We start from the raw sequence: 21,182 nt of genomic DNA on the forward strand, positions 1-21,182 counted from the left end.
TTGATATCTCATCTAGCTCTGATCACAGGAGACAGAGCAGCTAAGATCCTGTCTATCAGCTGTGTAAACCACTGACCCTGAAATTCTTGCTACCAAAACAATAAGATGTAAAAGTTCACCTGGGGAGGATGATAGTGGCTTCAGGGCTGGTTTTCTGAGGCTTGTTTCCATAGTGGCGATAATTTATTTCATCCGTCATTCGTAAGAGGATCCAGTTACAGGAGTGAGAGGGGGAAGATGTAGCTTAAAAAATCATAGTTGGTGTCAAAACGTCTTGGCAATCAGCTGAGGAACTTTGTCCAAAGCCACCAGTAAACCTCCAGATATACATGTCACTCCTATTCATTGTCAATCGAGTTTTTGATGGCATTGCTCTGTGTAGAACAAAGAACAAAAGAACAGGCCCTTTGGCCCTCCAAGCCTGCATCGATTCAGATCCTCTAAGTATGTTGCTTATTTTCTAAGGATCTGTGTCCCTCTGCTCCCTGCCCATTCATATAAATGTCTAAATACATCTTAAATGACGTCATTGTGCCCGCCTCTACCATCTCTGCTGTCAACGCGTTCCAGGCACCCACCACCCTCTGCATAAAGAACTTTCCACGCATATTTCCCCTAAATATTTCCCCTCTCACCTTGAACTCATGTTCCTTAGTAATTGAGTCCCCCACTCTGGGAAAAAGCATTTTGCTATCGACCCTGTCTATACCTCTCATTATTTTGTAGACCTCAATTAGGTCCCTCCTCAACCTCCATCTTTCTAATGAAAATAATCCTAATCTACTCAACCCTCCTCAGAACTAGCACCCTCCATACTAGGCAACATCCTGGCGATCCTTCTCTGCACTCTCTCCAAAGTGTACACATCCTTTTGGTGATGTGGCAGCCAGAACAATGTGCAGTAATCCAAATGTGGCCGAACCAAAGTCCTATACAACTTTAACATGACCTGCTAACTCTTGTACTCAATACCCTGTCCGATGAAGGAAAGCATGCTGTATGCCTTCTTGACCACTCTATCGAGTTGCGTTGCCACCTTAGGGTAGAGTGGACCTGAACACCCAGATCTTTCCGTACATCAATTTTCCCCAGGGCTTTTCCATTCACCGTATAGCTCACTCTAGAATTGGATCTTCCAAAATATATCACCTCACATTTACCTGGATTGAGCTCCATCTGATCCACCCAACTCTCCAATCTATCTATATTCTGCTGTATTCTCTGACTGTCCCCTTCACTGTCTGATACTCCACCAATCTTAGTGTCATCTCTGCAAACTTGCTAATCAGACCACCTATACCTTCCTCCAGATCATTTATATATATCATGAACAACAGTGGTCCCAGCACAGATCCCTGTGGAACACCACTGGTTACGGTTGTCCGTTTTGAGAAACTCACATCCACTACAACTCTCTATCTCCTGCTGTCCAGCCAGTTCTCTATCTGTCTAGTTAGTACAGCCTGGACCCCGTGCGACTTCCATTTCTCCATCAGCCTGCCATGGGGAACCTTATCAAATGCCTGACTGAAGTTCATGTATATGATATCTGCAGCCCTTCCCTCACCAATCAATTTTGTCACTTCCTCAAATAATTCTATTAAGTTGGTAAGGCTTTACTGTCCCTGCACAAAAATATGTTGCCTATCACTGATAATCCCATTTTCTTTCAAATGTAAATAGATCATATCCCTCAGTATCTTCTCCAGCAGCTTTGCTACCACTGATGCAGGCTCACTGGTCTATAATTACCTTGATTATTTCTGCTACCCTTCTTAAACAAGGGGACTACATTAGCAATTCTCCAGTCTGCTGGGACCTCATCTGTGTTCAAGGATGCTGCAAAAATATCTGTTAAGGTCCCAGCTATTTTCTCTCTCACTTTCCTCAGTCACCTGGGATAGATATCATCCGGATCCAGGGACTTGTCAACCTCAATGCCTTTTAGAATGCCCAACACTTCCTCCCTCTGTATGTTGACTTGACCGAGAGTAATCAAACATTTATCCCTAATCTCAACATCCATCATGTCCCTCTCCTTGGTGAATGCTGATGCAAAGTACTCATTAAGAATCTCTCCCAATTTTTCTGACTCCACACATAACTTTCCTCCTTTGTCCTTGAGTGGACCAACCCTTTCTCTTGTTACTCTCTTCCTCCTTATATATGATTAAAGGCTTTGGAATTTTCCTTAACCCTGTTTGCTAAAGATATTACGTGACCCTTTTTAAGCCTCTTAATTCCTCATCTCAGATTGGTCCAATTTTCCTGATATTCTTCCAAGGCTTTGTCTGTTTTTAGTCACTTAGACCTTATGTATGCTTCCTTTTTTTTCTTAGCCAGTCTCACAATTTCACCTGTCGTCCATGGCTCCCTAAACTTGCCATTTCTATTCCTCATTTTCACAGGGACATTTTTAGATCTGATTAGATTAGATTAGATTACTTACAGTGTGGAAACAGGCCCTTCGGCCCAACAAGTCCACTATCCTGCACTCTAATCAACCTCTCTTTAAAAACCTCCCACATACCAAATGTGGATTTACCTTCAAACAGCTGCTCTCAATCTACATACCCCAGCTCCTGCCCAATTTATTTAGTTGGCCTTCCCCCAATTCAGCACTCTTCCTTCAGGATCACTCTTGTCTTTGTCCATGAATATTCTAAAACGTATGAAATTGAAACACAGGTGGCACTGTGGCTCAGTGGTTAGCACTGCACCAGGGACCCAGATTCGATTCCTGCCTCGGATGACTCTCTGTGTGGAGTTTGCACATTCTCCCCGCGTTTGCGTGGGTTGCCTTTGGGTGCTCCAGATTCTTCCCTCAATCCAAAGATGTGCAGGTCAGGTAAATTGGTCATGCTAAATTGCCCATTGTCTTAGGTGCATTAGTCAGAGGTAAACATGGGGTGGGGGAATGGTTCTGGGTGAGTTACTGTTTGGAGGGTTGTTGTGGACTTGTTGGGCCGAAGGGCCTGTTTCCATACTGTAGGGAATCTGATATGATCACTATTCCTAAAGTAATCCCCTATTGAAACTTCAACCACCTGGCCGGGCTCAAGCCCCAACATTAGTGGGCGGCACGGTGGCACAGTGGTTAGCACTGCTGCCTCACAGCGCCTGTAGACCCGGGTTCAATTCCCGACTCAGGCGACTGACTGTGTGGAGTTTGCACGTTCTCCCCGTGTCTGCGTGGGTTTCCTCCGGGTGCTCCGGTTTCCTCCCACAGTCACAAAGATGTGCGGGTCAGGTGAATTGGCCAAGCTAAATTGCCCGTAGTGTTAGGTAAGGGGTAAATGTAGGGGTATGGGTGGGTTGCGCTTCGGCGGGTCGGTGTGGACTTGTTGGGCCGAAGGGCCTGTTTCCACACTGTAAGTCTAGTCTAGTCTAATCTAATTAGGTCCAGTATGACCCCTTCCCAAGTTGGACTATTTACATGCGCTCTAGAAAACCCTTCTGGATTCTCCATACAAATTCTGCTCTATCTAGACCTCTAACACTAAGTGAATCCCAGTCAATGTAGGGAAAGCTAAAATCTCCTATCATCAGCACCCTGTTGCTACTACACCTTTTCATAATCTGTTTACATATTTGTATCTCTATCTCATGCATGCTGTTAGGAGGCCTGTAGTATAGCCCCAACATTGTTACTGCACCCTTCCTATTTCTGAGCTCTACCTATATTGGCTCACTGCCCTCCATAGTGCCCTCCTTCAGCACAGCTATGATATCCTCTCTGAACGGTAATGCAACACCTTTTATCTCCCTCTCTATTCCATCTGAAGCATCCTGGGATATTTAGTTGCCAATCATGCCCTTCACTCAACCAAATCTCAGAATTAGCAATAACATCATACTCCCAGGTAATAATCCAAGCCCTAAGTTCATCTGCCTTACCTGCTACACTTATTGCATTAAAACAAATGCACCTCAGACTACCCGTCCCTTTGCATTCATCATCTGCTCCCTGCCTACTCTTCCCCTTAGTCACGCTGACTTAATTATCTCATTCCTTATAGGCTTTATTTACTACTTCCTTACTGTCCACTAACCTCCTCAATTGGTTCCCATCCCCCTGCCACATTAGTTTAAACCCTCCCCAACAAAGTTAGCAAAAGCACCACCAAGGACATTGGTTCCAGTCCGGCCCAGATGTAGACTGTCCTATTTGTAACAGTCCCACCTCCCCCAGAATCGGGCCCAATGTCCCAAAAATCTGAACCGAAACCCTCCCTCCTGCACTATCTCTCAAGCCACTCATTCATGCTGCCTATTCTGTTACTTCTACTCTGACTAGCACGTGGCACTGGTGGCAATCTGGAGGTTACTACCTCTGGGGTCCTACTTTTTAACTTGGCTCCTAACTCTGTAAATTCTGCTTGGAGGACCTCATCTCATTTTTTAAAACCTATATCATGGGTGCCTATATGCACCATGACAGCTGGCTGTTCACCCTCAGAATGTCCTGCAGCCAATCTGAGACATTCCTGACCCATGTACCTGGGAGGCAACATACCATTTGGGTGTCTCGTTTTTGACCATAGAACTGCCTATCTACTCCCTACAATTGAACCCCCTATGACTATAGCCCTTCCACTCTCTTCCCCACCCTTCTGTATAGAGAGCCAGCCATGGTGCCATGAACTTGGCTACTGCTGTCTTTCCCTGGTGAGCCATCTCCCCCAACAATATCCAAAATGGTATGCCTATTTTGGAGGGAGATGACCGCAGGGGACACCTACACTGCCTTCCTGCTCTTCCTCTGCATTTTGGTCACCCATTCCCTTTCTCCCTCAGCAATCCTAATTTGCGGTGTGACCAATTCACTAAACATGTTATCCTCGGTGTCCTCAGCATCGCTGATGCTCCAAACTGAGTCCAGCCACAGCTCCATAGCCGTCATGTGGTATAACAAACTGGACACACTTCCTGCATGTGAAGGAGCGAGGGACACAGCCGCATCCCTGAGCTCCCACATTGAGCAAGAGGAGCATAACATGTGTCTTGAGATCTCCTGCCATTTTTTACTCTTAAGCTGAACTTAGTCCTACTACAATATCAAATAATAGATAAACAAAGAAGGAATAAAAAGAATTTTTTTGCCAATCACATGATAAAAAAACAGAAAATCATAACAACACACCACAAAGTCTTTTTTTTGGTTAGAGGAGGAGGCTGGGTGGTGGGGGTGGGGTGGGGGATTGCAGTGTTGGGGGAGACACTACACGTATAGTGTCTCGGGTTCAGCCACTGCCCAAATATATCAGGTAAAAACAATGACTGCAGATGTTGGAAACCAGATTCTGGATCAGTGGTGCTGGAAGAGCACAGCAGTTCAGGCAGCATCCAACGAGCAGCGAAATCGACGTTTCGGGCAAAAGCCCTATATCAGTTCACTCACCTTCCCAAAGCGCAATTTGACTCTTCTCACGCAGCTCCGCTGCCAAAATGAAAGGGAAATTTACCTTGCCGGCAGCTCCCTGGTCCTCACTCTCACCATTGCTGCTGAAAATAAAGCAGTAACAGGGCTTAGTTTAGCTCAGTTTACTGGCTGCTTTGTAACAAAGTGATACATGGAGTAGGTTCAATTCCCACACTGCCTGAGGCTATCATGTGCTGTTAAGGTACAGGAAGGAAAGACCACTGTTTGAACTCCCTCTGCTGAAGTTAAGTGGGGTCTGTTCAGTTATTGGACCTTCCTGGTGCCTCAAATATACAGAAATATAATCTTGCATAAATAAGAAATGTCTTGAGTTTGTTTGTTGGATAGAGACAAACTCCAATGTTTGTTTTGTTCCTTCATTTGCTACAGTACAGAACTGAACTGTTTTAGTGATTGTGTGTGTAAGATATTTTTATGAATAAAATATATTGTTGAAAGTAAAAAAAGCTCCATGTTCTCAACCTTGTCTCTCATCTGAGAAGTGGTGAAACCTCAGATTAAACTTACACAAGTTGTCTTTCTCTAATTATGGAGTCCTATCGTCCTCTAAGAGTGTGAGAAGTTTACTTTGGGGCTCAGTTGGCTGGACAGCTGGTTTGCAACACCGTGATGCCAAAAGAGTGGGCTCAATTCTCACACCAGCTAAGATTACCATGTAGCACTGTCCTTCTCAATATCTCCCCTCAGCTGATACATAGTGAATCTCAGGGTAATCCACCACCGGTCAGATCTGTATGAGAGAGCAGCCCTATGGTCCTCTGTGGCTATGATGACTTTATTGTTTCTGGCCTCTGCTCACGGCATTCTCATGGCACACCTTCCATTGTGCAGAAGCAGAGGTGCAAATCAGACAGTGGCAGAAATATGCATTGCATCATTGTTCTTCTTGAGCTGCCACCAGAATGTCTTTGACGTCCGAGTGCAGGTGATGATATACAGGACATCAAATTCGACATTGGCTGCAAACCAAAATTCATCTTCCTATTGTCCACTTTGTACACTGTGCATCCAGGTCTGAACCTCTCTCCTCCCCACTCCCCCACCTACTCTGTCTTTCAGTGGTTACTGCTGCTTAGAAACTATCGTAAGGAATGTAGCTGATGATCATAGACTTTGGTGGTAATTGACTGCTATTAATAACACAATTACGTACACTTTGTATAATTCGTCTGGAGCTAAAATGATTTCTAACTCAATTCAAATTTGGCTAACTCATTTATGAGAAGAAAATAATGATTGACTGATAAATCTAAGAGTCATTGTTTAATCTTCCAGGTTCTAGCAATCATTAATCTCTTGTTTATAGGGGTCATTTTCGGGCTGATGGATATCAATTGTTCAAAATGTTCCAGGCAAAAATGTGCTTACATTAGCTCAGATTTAGTTTTAATATTGATCACATCTGTAATTCTAGCACTATGGGATATAGTAAACCACAATAAAATTTTCTCCCTTCCTCAGCCCAATTGTTCTTGAGATGAAGTTTCCTCCTCTTCCCAATCCCTCTCCCTTTTTGAGCTAACAATACACTATGGCTCCTTACAAGAATGGATGGGATGAGAACAATATGAAGCAGCCTATGATTGCCTGACCATATCCAGCTCAACAGTTCTTACAGGTCTTTGAGAAGGGGATTCAAATTAACTGATTTCTCAGAGCTTATTTAAGTTTGGAGCTTATGGTGATAAACTCCAACTAACTGGATGAGAAGACTGAACTGTGTCCTGTTTCTTGAACTATAAAATAATGAGCCCACTTTGCTACAAAGATAGCAGCATGTGGGACTGAATTGTACAGAGGTCCAAAATTGACCCCCTAGGCTGAGTTGGCTAATCGCAATTGGAACAGCAGTATGAATGCCACAAGTGCCTTTTGGTGCATGTGGGTTAAGGCGAGAAACATGAAGTCAGTTGTGCATGGATATCAGGGGAGGGCTGGATTGGGCTTAGCTGGCCTGTTCTGGCCTCCATTCATTATGTCGCCATTTGATGTATATCTTCATTTAACAGAAATGGAACTGGCACATTTGTGGGTGAATAGCCCAATGTGGCTCACTGCCAGGTCTTGCACTGAAAAATGACCTCTCCAGGTGAGAAATGGGAGCTGTGAACCACCAGCCAGGAAGAGTCAGCTCCTTCAGTAGATAGAGATTGAATATTGGATTGAAAGTTTGCTTCGGTGTTCACCCAGACAGACAGGATGAAGTGGTTTTCCAGTGAAGGCAGGAGGTAGTGGATATTTTCCATGGTTCCCAGCAATGGACTCAAATCAAAGTGAGAGTCCAATTCAGTCTCTATAGTAATGCCAATGAATTAAACTACTTGTGTTTCTCACAGTAGTGGTGAGGAGGGGGTGTGGAAATTGAGCTACGAGTGTTGAACAGAAAAGCGAGAGAAAATACATTAAAGAAATATACATTTCTTTGCTTAACAAACAATTTTGTTTTGACAGAAATACAAGAAGTACTGGGCTGTGCTAAGAGGGAACCATCTTTATTTCCAGGTGACATGCCGGGATCCAATGGTAGGTTCCTGTGTGATTCCGATTACTTGTACCGTATCTTATAAAAAACACAATGTGAATAAACAAGCTGCTTAATTCTTATAAGAATGTTGACTGGGGTCTGGGGAAGGGGAAAATGCTGGAGAGACTCCCTTGTACTTGCTAAAATGAGGAGTATAAAAGAATGTCACCACTAGCCATCATATAGTATAAACCATTTTTAATAAGTTATCTTTTTACTTGGATCTTAAAAAGAATAGCTTCCACCATAAATATGTCGTGAAACATGTTCAAGACTTTCAGGGGATGGCAATGCCTAGTGGTATTATTGCTAGACTATTAATCAAGAAACTTGGTGAATGTACTGGGGACCTGGGTTCAATTCCAACCATGGCTGGTTGTGGAATTTGAATTCAATAAAAGTCTGGGATTAAGAATCTAATAATGACCGTGAATCTGTTGTCAATTACTGTAAAAACCACCTGGTGTGCTTTAGGGAAGGAAATCTGCCATCCTTACCTGGCCTGGCCTACATGTGACTCCAGACCCACAGCAAAGTGGTTGACTCTTAACTGCCCTCTGGATAATTAAGGATTGGTAATAAATGCTGTCCTAGCCAGAGCTGTCCATATTCTGTGAGTAAATTGAAAAAAAACCTATCACTTCATCCAGCCAGAAAACCTATAGTGCCATCCATCAAAGTATTTAATTGTTCCAGAACCTATTTTTATAACTCTGCATTACCTTGTTAGACTACTGATACAATAGTAACCTCAAAGAAAAATTCTCAGATTCTCCAAGGTCAACATTGAGGAAAAGACTTTTAATCTGATTGATATATTTACTCATTCTACCCAATGACAAATTGACAAAGTGCCCAGGTATATGAGGAACTTAAAGGTTGACTTATAAGTAGATATTATCTTGGCTTCAGAAAAGGCTTACACCTGCTCTGCCTTCATTATGAAAATGAATGCCTCTTTCAATGGAGCTATTGTTCTGATTGGCAATTTCTTCAGTAATCTTGTCACTAGCCTCTTTGATAGTTGCAATTTTAAATTTAGTAATGAACACCATTTCTATTACAAAGTTGTCTTCAACTCAGTTGAATTCAGCCGTTGTAATGGTATCTTGATTGGGTGTTGGGTAGTGCAGCCTGTATGTTGGAGAATGCAGATGTGATGCCCCCTTTATTGAAGACTCTTTGCAACTTCTATTGTGGAATTTCTCCTGCTTATCCCATGCAGCTCCATTTTAACCTGAAAAAGAATGGTGTCTTAGGGTCAGGTGGGATAGTCTCAAGTCAGGAGCATCTAATTTCCTGATGTTAACTGGCCTCCAATCTATCCACTTCCTGAAGCCAGTGGTTGGATGAGCAGGGATCCTATTTCAAGGTGTTTTGGAATTTATTCGCTCTACCTGGAGTCCCACTTTCCCCTGTTTCCTATTTAGAGCCTCTTAGTCTGGTATTAGTAGACCACCAGATAGACCCTGGTTCCCAGTTGATCCTCCTCTTCCTCATGTCACCCTGCCCAATGCCTGGTATGTCTTATTGATGTGGACTTCAGTGACCAGCTTATTCATCATATCTGCAAGTCAGGTTTACCCCTGGGCTGGGAACTGCTTGTCATCAATTCATTCACACGTCAAGGGCATCACTGTCCCAAAGGCAATTAAGAGTCAGCCACATTGCTGTGGGTCTGGAGTCACATGAGGGGAGAACACACTGGATATGGTTAACACAAGCATCCCCAATACATACAAGGCAGAACCCTGGCCCCGCCTCAGCTTCTCAGACCACATCTCTGTTATGCTAATCCCAACATACAGACAGCTCATCAGTCAAACCAGTTCAGTAGCAGGTAAAAACCTGGCTGGCATTTCTGCTCTTCAAGAATATCTTGAGCACACTGACTAGAGTGTGTTCAGGGAGGCGGAAACCGATGGCGATTCCATCAACTTAGAGGAATACATGGCTAGTGCATTGACGACATCACTGTGTACAAGACCATCAATTCTCGCCCCAACCAGAAGCCATGGGTGACCACAAAGGTGTGCGTGCTGCTGAGGATCCATGTTTCCACTATCAGAGCAGATGACAACGTGTCCATAACAACAGCGAGGGCCAACCTGACCCGGGCCATCAAAGAGGCAAAGCGTGCACATGCACAGAGAATACACGGCCATCTTCAGGATAGCAGAGCATGTGGAAGAGCATTCAGGTCATCACCAACCACAGAACAGCATCACCTGCTTGTGCTGGTGATGCCTTCCTCCCAGCTGAGTTGAACAACTTCTATGCATGGTTTGAGGCACAAAATGACATGGCAGCGAGAAAGTCCACTACCCCACCTCCCCAACCCCAGCCGTGACCGGATGCTGTGTTTTTGATGTGAGGAAAACCTATGTAAGGCTGCTGGACCAGATAACGTCTCTGGCAGAGTGCTCAGAGGATGCTCTGACGTACTGGCAGATGTCCTCACGGTCATCTTTAACATTTCCCTGAGCTGCGCCATAGTTCCAATGTGCTTCAAGGCAGCTACTGTCATCCTGGTGCCAAAGAAGTCTTCATTGTCCTGTCTCAACGACTACCACCCTGTTGCACTTACACCCATCATCATGAAGTGCTTCGAGAGGCTTGTGATGTGGCATATTAAGACTCTCCTGCCTCCTCACTGGACACCCTGTAGTTTGTGTAGCGACCCAACTGTTCAACAGATGAAGCTACTTCTAGCACCCTCAATCTGGAGAGGTCCTCCCCCACCTGGAGAAGTAGGACACCTGCGTCAGATTACTGTTCATAGACTTCAGTTCTGCATTTAACACTATCATTCCTCAGCACCTAATTGGAAAGCTGAGTCTGCTGGCCCGTAGTACCTCTCTTTGTAACTGGATCCTGAACATCCTGACTGGGAGACCTCAGTCAATCCGGTTTGGAAACAGTATCTCCAACACCATCACATTGAGCACGGGAGCTCCCCAGGGCTGTGTGCTTAGTCTACTGCTGTGCAGCGATGCACAGGTTGAATTACATCATCAAGTTTGCTGATGCTCTGACTGTAGTGTATCTCATCAGCACAAACGATGAGTCAGCATTTAAGAAAGGAGTTGCTGTGGTTAACGGACTGGTGTAGAGCCAACAACCCGTCTCCGAATGTGGACAAGACGAAAGAGATGATTGTTGACTTCAGGAGGGCACAGAGTGACCACTCTTCTGTGGACATTGATGGCTCCCCCATGGAGATTGTGAAGAGCACCAAATTTCTTGGCATACACCTGATGGAGAATCTCACCTGGACCCTCAACACCAACTCCATAGCCAAGAAAGTCCAATAACATCTCTACTTTCTGCACAAGCTGAGGAAAGCCCACCTTCCACCCCCATCCCCACCACATTCTACAGAGGGTTCACTGAGTGTACCCTGAGCTGCTGTAGCACTGCCTGGTTCAGGAATTGCACCGTTTCAGATCGTAAGACCCTACAACAAATAGTGAGGACAGCTGAGAGGATCATCAGGGTCTCTCGTCTCTCCATTACAGACATTTACACCACATGCTGCATCCAAAAGGCTAAGAGCATTGTGGAAGACTCCACACATCCCTCACTACACTCTTTCCCCCTCCTGCCATCTGGTAGAAGATACCAGAGCATTCAGTCTCTCATGGCCAGATTGTGCAACTGTTTCTTCCCCAAGCCATCAGTATGATCAGACTCTTTCCTTTCTGAAAGTCCTTGCATGACTTTGAATTGCTGTTAGAAAAATGTCAATTATTTATCATTCTTATATCACACTGAAACTTACGGGTTTGCACATCTTATGCACTTTATGCCGTGTGTAGTCTGTGCTGTCCGTGTAGCACCCTCGGTCATGGAGGAACGCTGTCTCATTTTTACTGTATCAGGCATATGTGGTAGAAATGACAAATAAAAATTTACTCTCTCTCCAAACCAGTTAAAATGGCAGTTTTCTTCCCTAAAGCACAATAGTGAACTAAATGGGTTTTCCCCGACAATCGGCAATTGTTTCATGGTCATCATTAGAATCTAAATTCCAGATTTTTATTAAATTCAAATTTCACTATCTGCTCTGGTGTTTGAATTTGTCCCAAGTCCTCAGAACATTACCTGGATCTCTGGATTAATAGTCCAGAGATAATATACCACTCAGCCATCGCCTCCATGGTTTTTGGTCATGTATTCTACAGTAAGGTTACAAGGTGTGTGAAAAAGTTCTGAATGGTGGGTCCCCTTCACTTTCTGATTTTCCTGCTTCCTGTGGTTCAGGTCTGTAAAAAGTCTGTCTAGCAGTGGTATCTTGTTCTGCAAATCCATAAATTGAAGTCTTTAGCTCACTTCTTTACACTCCTGGACTTCCCACATGAATTGCAGTTCAACCATGAGACTCTGTTCTCTATCTTTTAACTTTCCTTGTCACCCAGTTACTTTTAATAGACCCAGTGGTTGGTATAAATATCTCCAGTCTTATTGTGGTCACAGTCTCTGTGGCTGGTGTGTGAGCAGGTAGGAAATTTAATTTGCTGTTGGACAGTCTTGGGAGCTGTAGATTCCATTAAAGCTGGAGAAAGTGGGTACAGGTTGGTGATTGGTAAACCATGTCAATGGTTTGTCTGAGGCCTGCACACTGAACCTGCCTCCATTCAACAATACGTAATGATGACCAATGTCACCCATTCATGTGGCTTCTCTGAGTTGATTGCCCCTAGAGGAGCCTGAGAGAATTGCACCTTGAAAGCTCCTGTGAATGCAAAAGCACCACTTCATTTATACTGTAACATTGCTACACATAGTCAATGCACCATAACATTTGAGCACTTCATAATCTCTGAGAAACACTTTTCCAATTTTTTTTTCAGTATATTGAGAAAATCAATCTTGATGACTTTGTAGCTGTAGTGAGTGAGGACAGCCGTGACACAGATCTGCAAGCAACCAACTTAACACTGAAGCTGAAGCAAGGAGATGTTAAATTAAAGGTAGCACTTTGATTTTGATCTTGAATTCCACCGTTCTGTCACTGGGCATTTATATCCCCAGCAAACATTTCTTATCTCATGCAATGTTCCTGCTATGTACCTTACTCAGAAAGATGTCAGTACTTCACCCATGGTATATGTGTCAACACGAGAGAAATTCCTGAAGTGTGTATCATTCACTAGGGGCACTGTCTCAGACCAGAAACATAAATATGTCTTAAAGCAGAACACTGCCTGCCAATTATTCAACAGGGAAAAGCCAAAAAGCATTAATGTTGTATTTTCTAGCCTCCTTACCCTCCCTTTCTTTTTCTGCACTTTTGGACGAGATCTGAAACTCAGGCGTCATTTGTTTGTTCTGAGTGGGTGTTCAGATTCTCGTTTAGAAGGAGTATTGAGTTCTTCTGCTGTCATTGACCTTAACAAATAAAAAGCAGGTTGACTATTCATTTGTCTTAATGCTCATTTGGGAGATGTTGCTTTGTGTAAAATGGTTGCTATGTTCATGTGAAGTACAGTGAAAATGAATCATTTTGATTTTGACACTTCTGAGCAATGCAAGGCATTCAGTTTTCTTCTTCCTTTTATTTTGTTCTTCCATCAGCATCTAGACATGGATAAAATTACCATGCAGTGTGAATAGAAGCAATCTCAAATGCTTGTAGTGAACTCTTTCAATTAGAGCTACAAATCCTCCAGTTGTCTTTTGAGGATCTTTAACTGGTGTCCATGACTTTTTATCTAGATGATGAAATACGAAAACAAACCTCAACTCCAACAACTTTTTATAATTGCGTCTTTTCTCATTCCTCTGTAGACAGATAGCCTGGAGAGCCGAGAGCAGTGGAAAGGCTTTATTCACACGGTTGCAAAGGTAATCCAGTTCTTATTCTGATTTCACTGTCTGCATTAGTTATAGCCTGGATGACTGGTGGAATAAACATGGTCTGAACATTCAGAATCAGTGCAATGCAGTAACTTGAGACCAAACAGAAACTGAATAGTGAACTTTGCATGGTGACTTGAAGGGACCATTTAATGGTCTGTTGCCTAAAACCATTCAACTTTTTGACTAGTCTGTTTCAGGAACCTTTGTGAGCAGTGAATACTGAGTAGCTAGGTAGAATTCATATTAAAGAAGTTTAAATGGACTGGTTCATCCACAACCAAGAGGGAGCTCTCTCTCTCCTTTTCTGTACATTTTGTGCTCAAGGTAGGCATGTCAACTTTCAAAAGGGCACTCTACTTTCAAAAATGAGCAATTTACTGACCGCCAGTTAACCTCAGCAATTCACAAGTAATCATAACTATAGAAATTCCTAAGGAATGCTTCAGTGGTGACCTTTAAGGGTCAGCCCAGTTAAAAAGTAAGTGATGCAAATAGTGTTCTACTTTCTAGAATACCCATGAGTAATGCCAAAGGAAAGTGGTGCTACAAACTCTATTAATATTAAACGTCTAAACAGGTGCAAGGTTTTAATTAAGGAACTGCAATATTTTACATATATTAGATGTGGTTGTTTTGATCTAAATGCTACTTTTTTTTCTGAAGCTGGAGATTCCCAAACTGGATCTCCTTCCCGGACAGTTTCATAGACTTAAGGAGGTACTGGAGGAAGAGATAAAACAACGCAGGAAGTCGACACCTCCACCACTCCCAGCACGACCAGTAACTCCAGACCCTGTTCAAGATGTCTATGATGATGTGGAAAACCTGCCCAGGTATCTCGCTGGGAAGAAGGTCAGGGGGTGGGTGACTGTGGTGGGGGGAGTGGTTGTGTGTTGGTGGCAGGGGTTGTGATTCTTGAGTTGGTGAAGAGGAACAAAGAGAAGAGAGGGAAAGGAGAGGTTATGTATGTCAAACTCCTCAATTTTATTTTTTTCACTCCTTCTGCTAAAGGAATTGACTCCATCCAGCCCTGCAAACCAGTGCATCAGCAAATTGGTGAATTTCCATTGACAAACTCTTCTGATATAAGGAAGCCATCATGTTCCAGCATAATGCCAGCCTCATCTGATATATCTACTGTTTTCAGTACTGTACTGATGACAATCAAAAGCACTGGATGAATTTCATCATCTTTAGCCCAACTGTGAAGCCTAAGTGTCATTCTAGTTTGATAACCCAATCAGTATAATCCAGAGATTAGATTTGGGATTTTCTACATTTTTAGATTAGATTACTTACAGTGTGGAAACAGGCCCTTCGGCCCAACAGGTCCACACCGACCTGCCGAAGTGCACCCACCCATACCCCTACATTTACCCCTTCACCTAACACTACGGGCAATTTAGCATGGCCAATTCACGTAACCTGCACATTTTTTTGGACTGTGGGAGGAAACCGGAGCACCCAGAGGAAACCCATGCAGACACGGGGAGAGTGTGCAAACTCCACACAGTCAGTCGCCTGAGGCGGGAATTGAACCCAGGTCTCCGGCGCTGTGAGGCAGCAGTGCTAACCACTGTGGCTTTTGAGGTGGAGGGATTATTTCAAAATCACTGGGTGAGCCTGGAAACATTAGTTGCTGGAAATAACAACCTGCGTTATGATCCCATGAATATTTAAATTAAATCCTCCTGTCAAATATTTTAATGAAAGTGCTTACCTATTTAGTTTGAAGTGGCCAACACCTCCATGAAAAGACCAGACAAAAGAATTTGATGTGAAAGCTGGCATTGCACATGTACAGCATTCTGTTTAGTTAAGTACTGTTAAGTTTTAACTATGTTTTATCTTGATCTGTTTCAGTTGCTATTATAAGATCTCACGGGTTGAGGCTGAGGTAATGTTGGAGAAAAACGTGGAGAATGGAAACTTCTTAATGAGACCAGGCAGTGATAAGAAGAGCATCGCAATTACAACACGGCAAATGTTCAAACAGTAAGAAAGAAAGAACTTGAATTTATAATAATTAGGGCCTTACTGCAATTTTGTCATCCCAAAGCACTTTGCAATCAATAGATAGCAACCAGCAAATTAATTTTGAGGTACAGTGTATGTTGCGTTGTTAGTTACAGCAGCCATTTTGAGTACAGAAGTGTCCTGCAAACTGCAAGAGAATGATGAATGAATAACTAATTATGGCTAGGCGATGGCCTAGTGATACCATTGCTAGACTATTAATGTAGAGACCCAGCTAGTGTCTAGAGATTCAGATTTGAAGCTGGGCATGGAAGATTAGATTAGATTCCCTACAGTGTGGAAACAGGCCCTTCGGCCCAACAAGTCCACACCGAGCCTCGAAGAATAACCCACCCATGCCCATTTCCCTCTGACTAATGCACCTAACACATGGCCACATCACCTGACCTGCACATCTTTGGACTGTGGGAGGAAACCAGAGCACCCAGAGGAAACCCACGCAGACACGGGGAGAATCAGACTACACACAGACAGTCGCCCGAGGCTGGAACCGAATCTGGGACCCTGGTACTGTGAGGCAACAGTGCTAACCACTGAGCCACCATGATGCCCCAAAGATGGTAGATGAAATAACTCCATGAAGATCAGTATCATATCACCAGGTCACTCTTTATTTACATGAGTACTGAACATAGGTTCTGACCAGCCAGCTCAGAGCAAGTCCCTAGAATGAAGAGACTCCCTGAACTTGCTGTTTATATTTATCAGCCAGGGCTCCCTAACAACCCCATTCAAAGATCTCATAGTCAATGAGATCTACCTGGCTCTGGTTCCAACCATTACATCAGGATTTGACTTTAATTTTAAAAATCTGGAATGATGAATCAAATGATGAGCACAAAACTGATGGTTGCTGATTTTTGGGAAAAACCCATCTGGTTCATTAAGGAAACTATCTTCCTTACCTGGTCTGGCTTACATGTGGCTCCGGACCCACAGCAATTTGGTTGGTTATTGACTGCCCTTTGGGCAACAAAGGATCTGGCCTAGCCAGTGACACCACATTCCCATGAATGAGTGTGAGGAAAAGGCACACAATGCTGGAAATACTCAGCAGATGGAACAACATCTGTGGAGACAGAAACAGAGATAATGTTTCAGGTCAGTGACCTCTCTGGCAAAAAAAAATATAGTTGAGAATGCTCCAGGTTTTAGAGGGTGCAGGTCAGAGGTGGGTGGAGATAAGAAGGAATTATTGCCGTAGGGTAGGAGGTGGAAGATATTAAATGACAAAGGGGATGATGGTGCAAGGTAATGGAACAAGTTAAAAAATGAAAGATAAGCCTTTGAAGGTTTAAATGGGAGCAACTGAACGCTCACCAGTACCTGCTGTTCCAAACAAAAATGGACATAAGATTTGAAGTTGTTGAGTTTAAAATTTTGAAGGTGTCTGTTGAAAGTTGAGGTGCTCATTCTTCAATTGTGTTTCATTGACATAATAGGAGGCCAAGGACATAGAGGTCAGAGTAGAAACTTTGCTTCATGCTTAAATAGCAAGTTCTGCAGAGTGTCATCAAATCTGTACTTGCCCTACCTTAAGAGTCTATTAACTGGATGGCTGATATAAGATTTACAGTGAAATTACCGTGAAGTTGCTGCCTTCTTAACCTCACTCCTCGCTTGAGGTATGGTGACCCTCATGTTAACCTCATCACCAGATGTCTATGTCTCTCTATTTTCCTCCAATGAGAGAACAGGTCATGGACCTGTTAGATCATTTTCCAGGGAACACTTGTAACCTGTGGGAGGAGGAGAAAGGGATGAGAGTAGAACTATCGAAGATGAAATGAATATGATCAAGACCACAGTCTATTTCAGTTGTGGGCAAGTGTAGTCAAGGGAGCTATGGAAGTCTGAAGGTTAACAGTGCCTCAGAAGGATTATAATATATATCGGCTGAGAGGAGACAGAGAAGTTGAGGAAAGGGAGAGTTTGTGATGGACCATGTGATGATAAGAAGTGCAAAAATTGAGAATAGAGTTGAGGATAATTCCTGGTTCAGAATAGGATCTCTGTTAGTGCATACTGTGAATAAAGATGAGGAAGGCTTCCTGCACAAGACTGGAGGCAAACCTGTGACTCATATCCCACTGAAATGAAGGAGTATTTAAGTCTATACAGGATCTCACAGCTGCATCCTTTATTTGGAGCAAGTGACTGAACTTGACAATAGCCAGTCTCTGTGGCACAATTGGTCAGCATGTTCGGCTGTTGACCGAAAGGTTGGTGGTTCGAGACCACCCAGGGATGGAGCGATCGTTGCTGGGGTGGCATGGTGGCTCAGTGGTTAGCACTGCTGCCTCACAACACTGAGAACCCAGGTTTCATTCTGGCCTCGGGCATCTGTCTGTGTGGTATTTGCACATTCTCCCCGTGTCTGTGTGGGTTTCCTCTGGGTGCTCTAGTTTCCTCCCACAGTTCAAAGATGTGCAGGTCAGGTGAATTGGACATTCTAAATTGCCCATAGTGTTAGGTGCATTAGTCACAGGGAAATGGGTCTGGGGGTTACTCTTCGGAGGGTCGGTGTGGACTTGTTGAGCCGAAGGGCCTATTCCCACACCGTAGGGAATCTAATCATATTATCCTCCCTGGTCACCACCATTGAGGTCTAGAATCAAATTATATCAGTAGTCAGAAAACCAGATTTTTGGATATTTCAGAATTTAGTCATGGAATGTGGGTGTTGCTGGCTAGGGCAGCATTTATTGCTAATGTTGAGCTACTTTCTTGACTTGCTGCAGATTGTGGGGAGTAGGTAAACCCATATCTGTGAAGAAGGGGATTGTTAAGTCAGACCCCATACCAGTGAAGGAAGAGCTGATACAGTTCCAAATATTTGAAGAGGGCCCTTAAATCGCAATTTAATTAGATGTGCTTGAGGTTATTACAGCACATTTCCTTCCTGAGGGTAGGTTGCAAACATTAGGAATACAAAGCTTCTGTTCAAATAAGACTTAAATTTGCAACAAATTACAAATGTAGGATTTGAAAGCTTGATGGTTTAGACAATGCAACTACATGAAAGCAAAGACCAGTAGGATGTTATTTTGTGGAGAAATCTTGCTCTGAGTCAAAATGCTTCATGGTGAAAACAAGTGATTAGATAAATGCCAAGCTTGGGTTTCATAAGTCTGCCTGTTGTAGAGGGGTGGAGAGACTCAAGGTGTTATGGAATTGCAAAGTTTACATGTCCTGAGTAATGGAAATTAAGAGTAGGAACCATTGTGATGAGGGCATATGACAATAGTCTTAGAATGAGGAAATGTTGGTGAATTGCTTAAAGTGAAACTTTATTTCACATTTTCAGCAAACCACTTGTAAAGCATTACCGGATCCGCTGTGCAGAAAATGGATATGTAATTGAAGTCGAGGGTGGAGTAAGTAAATGGCTGTGTAATTATTTTATAAAACATTTCTCATACTGAGCGGCTCAGCTGACAGATGTACTTTCTATTGTTTTTCCAGATAATGCAGAGCTGGAAGGTTTGAATGATCAGATCTGAGTTAGAGTGGCAATCTTGCTGAGATAGACTTTCTTGAGTTACAGAGAGGAAAAATCAACCTGCAATCTCTTACTGAAATTGCTATATTGGAAGGTGTAATTATGTAGTTGTCAAGAGAAGGATAGTGTGAGTTTTGTAATGAAGTCATCTATTGTTATTAATGCTTGTATATCCGCGATCACTTCATTACAAGCAACTTGCTGAAATGCTGAAAGGATAATACATGGAACCATATCCCCATGAGGAATCAACATTTACAGGACAGAAATATATTTTAACTTGAATGTGTTTTTAGAACTTATTTTTGTTATACATAATGCAATCATAGAATCCCCACAGTATGGAAACAGACCATTAGGCTGAATAAGTCCACACCGAGCCTCCAAATAGTATCCCACCCAGACCCATTCCCCCACCCTATTACTTTACCCCTGACTAATGCACCTAACTTACACACCTTTGAACACTATGGGCAATTTAGCATGGCCAATCCACCTGATCTGCACATCTTTGGACTGTGGGAGGAAACTGACGCACCCAGCGAAAACTCTCATTCAGACACAGGAAGAATGTGCAAACTCCACGCAGTCCCCCGAGTGTGGAATGAATCCCAGGTCCCTGCCACTGTGAGACAGCAGTGCTACCCACCGAGCTACTGTGCTGCCCCAATTAGATTAGATTCCCTACAGTGTGGAAACAGGCCCTTTGGCCCAACAAGTCCACACCAACCCTCCTTCTAACCTAGAATTAATTCTTCACTTCCACATAAGAAAGCTTGAAGTTTTGAAACTTTGAATGTATTCCTTTGCAACCATGGGTAGACATTCATAACCTTCTCTGCCAACCTTGTGTCACAAAACTAAAATATGTTTTACATCTGTCAGCCAATACTTCATTAGAGATAACATCTCTGACTTCAATGCAAATACCACATGTATTTACATTCATACCACTCATATTTTAATCACTTAATGTTAGTAGGAAATGGTTTCAGCAAATGATTGTTGTAACTTTAAAATCAGCTAGCTGATGTTGAGGCTTAGTCTGATTCCAGGTCAAAAAATAATAGAACACACTCCTCCAGTCAGTTGTATTTTTTTTCTCTCTGGTGTCAGCTTGGGCTCCCCCTGATTCAATTCATAATGTAACTGCACCTTCATTGTAAAATAAAACTGCTTCACATCAATCCTACACGTTCAATGTGAGACACATGGACTTTTAATTATGCTTTTCCATTAATCAATTTGAACTAAAGCCTTAACAAATTTTTTTGATATTTCCCAGATCTTGTGCAGCAGTAAGCAGGAAGTAATCAATTATTTTGTTCAACACACCAATGGAGTTTTGAAGCCTTTGGAAAGATCAATGGACTACGAAGTCAATATGAGTATGTTTTCTCCTTTCATTGTTCATTGATCTGTTGGTTATTTAAAAAATAACAAGTAATTACATTGAACATAGAGTCATTGATTCATACAGTACAGAAACAGATCCTTTGGTCCAACCAGTCCATTCCAAACATAATCCCAAACTGATCTCATCCATCTCACTAACTAGTCACATCTGCCTACTCCTTGTCCATATCCTTCCAAACCTTTCCTATTCTTCTATTTATCTAAGTGTCTTTTAAACATTGTAACTGTGCCCACATCCACTATGTCTTCAGGAAGTTTATTCCACATGTGAATTACCTCCTGTGTAAAACAAATTTGCCCTCATGTTAACTGAACACTAGGAAATTTCACTGCTCTTTTACAAATACATCCACTTGAACTTGTAAATAAGGTCTTGACAGTTCGAATTGTAGTAGGCA

General features: G+C 42.9%; 1 protein-coding gene and 1 non-coding gene across 4 annotated transcripts in view; both read left to right on the forward strand.

The window, feature by feature from the left end:
* The window catches only part of LOC132828994 (signal-transducing adaptor protein 1-like), a 64,763-nt gene that overhangs the window by 10,464 nt on the left and 33,117 nt on the right, over positions 1 to 21,182 (forward strand). For all 3 annotated transcript variants that reach the window (XM_060846248.1, XM_060846249.1, XM_060846247.1), the window contains exons 2-8: positions 7,895 to 7,966; positions 12,821 to 12,940; positions 13,758 to 13,814; positions 14,493 to 14,662; positions 15,693 to 15,824; positions 19,174 to 19,243; positions 20,654 to 20,756. In XM_060846248.1, the coding sequence (XP_060702231.1) occupies positions 7,895 to 7,966; positions 12,821 to 12,940; positions 13,758 to 13,814; positions 14,493 to 14,662; positions 15,693 to 15,824; positions 19,174 to 19,243; positions 20,654 to 20,756 (724 nt within the window). The remainder of the gene's footprint in view (positions 1 to 7,894; positions 7,967 to 12,820; positions 12,941 to 13,757; positions 13,815 to 14,492; positions 14,663 to 15,692; positions 15,825 to 19,173; positions 19,244 to 20,653; positions 20,757 to 21,182) is intronic.
* On the forward strand, positions 18,043 to 18,116 carry trnan-guu (transfer RNA asparagine (anticodon GUU)). Its single transcript has one exon. It is a non-coding gene; the product is annotated as a tRNA-Asn (tRNA).

The sequence above is a fragment of the Hemiscyllium ocellatum genome, chromosome 28, assembly GCF_020745735.1.
Source record: "Hemiscyllium ocellatum isolate sHemOce1 chromosome 28, sHemOce1.pat.X.cur, whole genome shotgun sequence".
Taxonomy (NCBI): domain Eukaryota; kingdom Metazoa; phylum Chordata; class Chondrichthyes; order Orectolobiformes; family Hemiscylliidae; genus Hemiscyllium; species Hemiscyllium ocellatum.